Source organism: Pipra filicauda, unplaced genomic scaffold (assembly GCF_003945595.2).
Source record: "Pipra filicauda isolate LSUMZ 115617 unplaced genomic scaffold, ASM394559v2 scaffold32_size4067784_pilon, whole genome shotgun sequence".
Classification (NCBI taxonomy): Eukaryota; Metazoa; Chordata; class Aves; order Passeriformes; family Pipridae; genus Pipra; species Pipra filicauda.
The window spans coordinates 3,931,380-3,937,379 of record NW_024104454.1 but is presented as its reverse complement, the minus strand read 5'-3'; the positions used below and the strand labels follow the sequence as shown (position 1 = coordinate 3,937,379).

Sequence of the window (6,000 nt, the reverse complement as noted above, 5' to 3'; positions counted from 1 at the left end):
GTCCCTTTGTGTCCCTGCTCTGCGGATCCTCGGTCTCGCAGGCGGGAGTGCGGCGAGACCGGCCTGGCAGAGCCCCGCGGCCGGAGGGACACGGTCGTGCCGGCAGCGCCGCGACAAGAAGCCCCATCGCCTCGTTTAACAGGAGGGGGCTACAGGCTCCCTGTTTGCTTCTGTATTCTCAAGGCTCCGCTCCCCGGCTAACGGGGGCTGCGGGAATCCCCTATCACACTTGCTGAGAGAACTGCACGCAAAACCCAATCCACCTAAACGAAAACCGTCAAGAAAAGTGATTACCCCGTTTTTCCCTCCCACCCCCGGTAGATCGCCAGGTATTTGCGCGCACCCTTTCTCCCGGTAACGATTCCCAAATTAACCTCCCGCTTCCAGGGACGGAAAATTGGCCATTAGAGAGAGGGTTTTATTGCAGTCCTTTCCAAGGGCTGCGGATTAGCTGTGATGTGAAATTAATGGACTTTTCGTTATAGTCTAATGCAAGGAGGGGCTGGGAGACTGCTCTGACCGAAGGGAACCTGGGCAGCCCTCCTTCGGTTCGGCCACGCCGCACTGTCTCTGCGAGCCACTGCATCGCAACACTTCCGAATAAAAAATTTTTTTATATATATATGTGTGTGTGTATTTATATATTTGTGTATATATATGTTTGTATATATATATAAAATCTCCTGCCCGATCCCCAAATCTCCGCCTTTAGATTTTACTCTTGCTGTTATTTAACTTTGCCAAAGAGAAATCCCGAGGCCGAATATAAAGCCGTAGCATCGAGAATTGCCCTCACAGAATTTCTTTCGTTCCCCGAAATAATCGGGGGGGAAAGAACTGGAAAACAAGTATTTAACGTGCCCCTCCTCCGTGAGAGAGGCTGCGAGTCCGACGTGCCGGAGCCGAGGATGCGGGAGCTGGAGTGCTGCCGGTACCCAGAGCAGCTGCCCTTCGGCGGAGCCGCTCGAAGGCTGCCGGTACCGGCAATGCCCCGGCCCCCTTGGCCGCCCCGAAGTGGTTTTTAGAAAGACTCTTATGCATTGAGTTGGTTTGGTTTTCATTATGTGGCGGACAAGAGAAAGAGAGGGGGCTGCGGTGGGTTGGGGGAGTTTGGGAAGGGAGAGAGAAAAGACGAGAAAAGAATTAAGTAAGGTAATAAAGAGAATAAGGAAGGCAAATCCCCTGAAAGCTTTCTTGGACAAGAAAACTGAGCGAGCCCAGCGCTGCTCTGAGTGAGACTTGCAAAATGGTTTGAAATCTCGTAAATGAAACCATCTCTGGCTGTTTTTAACGACAACGTCGCTAGAAATCCCTTCTGCATACTGGTGCGAGGGGTGGGCGCCTAGTGTCACATCTGAGATAATGAAAACGGCGGTGCTGGCCTCGCTCTTGGAGCAAAGGCCTGGAGGCTGGCGGTGTCCACGGGCCCCTCCCGAGCAGTCGTCTTGGGGGTCGCATTCCCATTCTGCCGCCCTACTTTCCCCCGAGCCGCAGCCTGCTCCCCCCCACTCACACAGATACACACACACAGATGAAAGCCACGAGTCCCCCCGACTCTGCACGGGGTGGAGGAAGCTGCGCGGGAGAAGGGAGGACACATGGGCCGGACTCCGCGGGGAGCCCGCTGGGAGCCCAGAGCAGCCGACGGTGCCCCCGCCCCCCGCCCGCAGCCGGCTTCGTCACGGCCAGCGCTCCCGAAGGGGTTAAGGGTCTTCTTTTCTTCCCTTTCCGTTTCTATTTTCTGTTTTATTTACTTGATTTTCTCTTCTTTTATTTCAATTTTTCTTTTCTTTTTTTTCTTCTTGACCGAAGAACTGCGCATTTAGTTTGCGTAATATCTTTATTACTGAAAACTTCAAGGTAAGTGAGCAATAGAAACCAGATGTGGGGATGGGAGGAAGGCAGGGTACGAGTAAGTGGAAGGGGTAGTAGGAGTTAATTGAGGGAGGAGGGGAATCAGGTTGAATGGCGGGGGGGCGGGGGGAGATGAACGACGAAAGGTGAGTATTGATTTATTTTAAGCCCTTTTTGGTTTGCAATTGACCCCTCAAACCAAAAAGGGTTCCTGTCAGCCTCTGTCCTTTTACAAGTCACCTCTGGCAATCCCAGAAGCCTGGTGCGATTCTGTATGCTTGGTGACACTGTTAAAATCCCTCCCTGCTGCCCTCCCGTTTGGATGCAGTTGTTTTACACCTGGAGAGAGCACGTTTTTAGAGGTAAATAAATCACGACCATCATAAACGTGCGCCAAGACGCGATGGAGAGCTCGTCCGGCGATGTGCGGGGCGACTGTGGCACCGCCTCACTGCAGCGCTGGGAGAGCTGTCGTCCCTGAAGGGGTTAATGCGATGAGGGGTGGGGGGGAGGCTTAAAGACGTATAGCTGCGAGGGAAATCCGTATTGCCTTTAATACAGAGGAGGGGGTCGCGGCGGCGAGGGTCCCCGCAGCTGGGGCAGTGAGCAGGGGAGAGGGCCGGAGCAAACAGAGCGTGTCACGACCATTAAATCGTCCCTGGCGCTTCCGCCGGCGCGGATCCCGCACCCATTTCTTCGTGGCGTTCATGTCATCCGCTTGATTTTCTGTTTTTTAATCATAAAAACTTTTGGGGCTGGTTTTGTTTTGTTTAGTTGGCTTAATTTTTAAACTTTTTTAACGCAAAAGATATGACCTCCACCCCCCCTCTGCTTCCACACACCCCCATAAACACACATACTCTCACACACCCCTTCCTGGGCCCCCTCCCCTCCACTGTCATCATCTACATACTAATTGGGGGAGAGGTCTCTCTCTTTTTTTTTTTTTCTTTCCTATTGTGGGGGGAAAGTGCGGAGAAGAGCCTCTTTAAAGTGTAGTTTAGAGGGAGAGACGGAGGGCAAGCGTGTGTGTGAGAGAGAGAGAGGGAGGGAGGGAAAGAAAAAGACCCCTTTTACTGTGCGAGATCTTAAGGGGGTTTGGAGTTCTGGTCAGCTTTCACCAACATCTGAATTCTCTTAGAGCTCCCCAGCCCAGCTGTGAGTGTGTGTCTATGCGAGAGGGAGAGAGAAAGAGTGGTTCCTGGTGCCCCTCCAAGCGCATTAAGGACACTCGGGCCTTTTAATTTTAGGAATGAATGCTGATACTTGTGTTTCTTATTGTGATCCGGCTGCCATGGATTCCTACTACAACGCAGCCTCCCAGGACACAGAAGGCTCCTCGCCTTTTAGGGCATTTCAAGCAAGTGACAAGTTCAGCCCTACTTTCCTGGCCAGCAAAGGACAAGGCTTTGGTGACAGCAGCACTAAGTGCCGGAGCCGCTACAGCCAGCAGGAATGTCAGTCCCTGGATGGCAGTGTGCAGGCTGCCGGCTCTGCCGGGGCTCCGGCCTCCTTTAACAAATACCCTCCGCAGCAACAGCCGCCGCACCTCTACATGCAGCGAGGCCCCTGCAAAACCCCCCCGGACAGCAACATCAAGCTGCAAGAGAGCAGCGGCCACAACGGAACTCTGCAGGTCTCCTGTTACGGTGAGTCCCTGGCGTGCGGAGGGGGAAACATTGGAGGCGAAAACGGACAGATACTCCCGGGCCTGGAAAGGGCTTCCCGGGGATGTGGGGGGTGGTTGCCCGGCAGAACAAACCCTACTAGGGTCAAGGAGACCTTGCCCGGCTCCGGCGCGCAGCCCCCTCCCGCCGCAGCGGGTGCCGCCGTGCCCCACGAGTATCTTCATTCTCAGACGGGTCTGGAGCCTCCGACGCCCGCGGGAAGCCGCCTTTCCTGCAGTGTTCCGCTTTGCGGTGATCTTAATCGTAATTTCGGAACGGGGCCGCTGCGCTCCCGCAAAGCGTTAGTTCTTGAGCAGTGCGGGGAAGTCCGCAGAAACTGGGAGAGAAAGAAAGAGCGGAGCGCCGGGCTGCGCAGTGTACTCTCCGCGGGGACACTTTTCCACAGGAAGAATTTCTGGAAAACTTCACAGAAATCTTCACTTTTCACTGTAACGGTCTCTCCTGTCTCTCACTTTCTCTCCTAATTGCCACTTCTCTAATTGATTTCTGCCCTGCTGTAGATAACTCCCTCGCATCCTCTCTGCGGGTCATTAGCAGCAATTAAGACACTCCCTCGCGCTGGCGCTCACAGGACAGCCGGGAACGGGGGCGCTCCTCGTGTCGTTTCCGAGCGTGGCTTTAAAAGGCTTCTTCGGGAGGTCTCCGCTGTATCTGGGGGGTTAGGAAAAAAGGAAAACAAACAAACAACACCCCCTAAAAACAAACAAAAATTCAACAACGAAACAAATAAATCCCCCTAATCAGTTTTCCCATGAAGAGAAAGTGGAAATGAAATCCCTCTTCCTCATCGTGATCTCTGTGTGGGTGAAGAGGGACTGTCCCGGCCTAGATTGAGCGCGTCGCCTCTGAGGTGGTCCCCATCCTGGGATGAGTCAGTCCACCGTGTCCCCAAGGGGCAGGGACAGCGATAGGACCGTGTCTCCAGGGAGACCCTAAGACGGACGGTGTCTACGGAATGAGGGCGCAGGGTAGCCAGGAGAGGTCCTGATCAGGCCGGCAATCCCACTTCTGTGCTCTCGCCGTCATTTGAGCACTCTTTTCCCTCTTTACTTACCTTTTTCGCCCCATCTCTAGACTTAAAAGGGGGCAGAGGCGCCATGCCTCTATCCATCTCCGCTGCGTGCCGGCTCGCGTTCAGGCGCCGTCCATCGCCCCCTACTTGCATCTGAGGTGTCCCTGGATTCAGGTCCACAGCCCCAGTTCCTCCCCGCACAGGTGACTTCCCTTCACTGGGAAAGGGCAGTAAGTCCTCGCCATACAGCCGTGCTCGGGAGCGCAGGCATAGCCTGGCTACGGTGCGCCCGGAGGACGGGCAGGGGTCGATCCCGTCCCCCCTCCTCCGGCTGCACTCTGCTCCTTGCCCCGGCCCTCACGGGTCCTTGCCCGCAACCCTCCTCCCGCGGGTATCTCCCCACTCAACCGCGCAGTGGCATGAGGGCTCTGTTTAAGGGCTGCTTTCACGTTTGTTCTGGCCATGATTGAAGCCTTTTCCTTCTTCCACGTTCCCTCTCTTCCCCTGCCCTTTCCCCGTTGGCGGACAACTCCCACCGGCGTCAAGGCCTCATCCGCAAAGGCCTTCTTGCGCCAGGTGGGGCTTCACGGGGAAGGACACGATGGGACCGGGGATCCCCGCGGGGTTGCGGCCCGGGGGAGACATTCCCGGTCTTCGCTTCCTCTGGGAGTGGGAGCGCAGGGGAGCCCTCGTGCCTTCCCTACCGTCCTGCCATCCTCTCTCTGCTAACCGGCTCTCTTGTTTTTGTAGGTTGCAAAGCCCAGGGCGCCGGCATAGCCTGTGATGCCACATTACAATTCCCGGTAGAATCACACGAGTTTATTACCCTCCTTAACACCGCCGGGGTTCCCCTGATTTATTTTCAAGCGGGCCTCCGCGCTCTCCTTCAGTGGGAGCCCCGCAGCGGCGGCGAGCGGCCCGGACTGGCCCAGCCCGTGCTCTTTGCGAGCCCCTTGTGATGTGGCTAGGGATGGTGGGCTGTAATGAGAGACACATGGTTCGGCGAGGATAATTAATAGCAATAGTGATAATAAGAGTGCTTAATGGTTGAAGAGAGAGACTTGCTAACAACAGCTAGAGCGGGGTTTCGCAGAGCGGCTGCAACACCCGTAGGCGACCCTCCGCCTTTTCCCAGACGGCGAAACACACCGCGCCGGGCATAGGGGCTGTCCCCCGGGAATCACGCGACGGGCTAAAGGGACCGGGAAACCTCCGAATGCGGGTAAATAACCTCGGCGTGAGTGAGCGCGCGGGAAGAGAAAGCCGCCCTCGTTGTCTGCAGCGGGCACAAGCGTGGCCAGCCGGAGCGCAGGCGGGACACGGCGGGTGAGGAGAGCTACCGGAGGGGTTTGCTCGGGAAGCCGGGGAGCAGACGGCTGCCCCGCTGCCTTCCGTCGAGACCCCGCGGCAGCTTCGGTGCTGGTACTGCCCTGCGCATTGTGCAGA

The 6,000-nt window shown here is 56.0% G+C and overlaps 1 protein-coding gene across 1 annotated transcript in view; it reads left to right on the top strand.

The window, feature by feature from the left end:
• The first annotated feature begins 3,106 nt into the window (after positions 1 to 3,106).
• ALX4 (ALX homeobox 4) overlaps positions 3,107 to 6,000 on the top strand; it is a 43,740-nt gene continuing 40,846 nt past the window's right edge. Inside the window, exon 1 of the mRNA XM_027719432.2 lies at positions 3,107 to 3,503. Within this exon, the coding sequence (XP_027575233.1) occupies positions 3,107 to 3,503 (397 nt within the window). The remainder of the gene's footprint in view (positions 3,504 to 6,000) is intronic.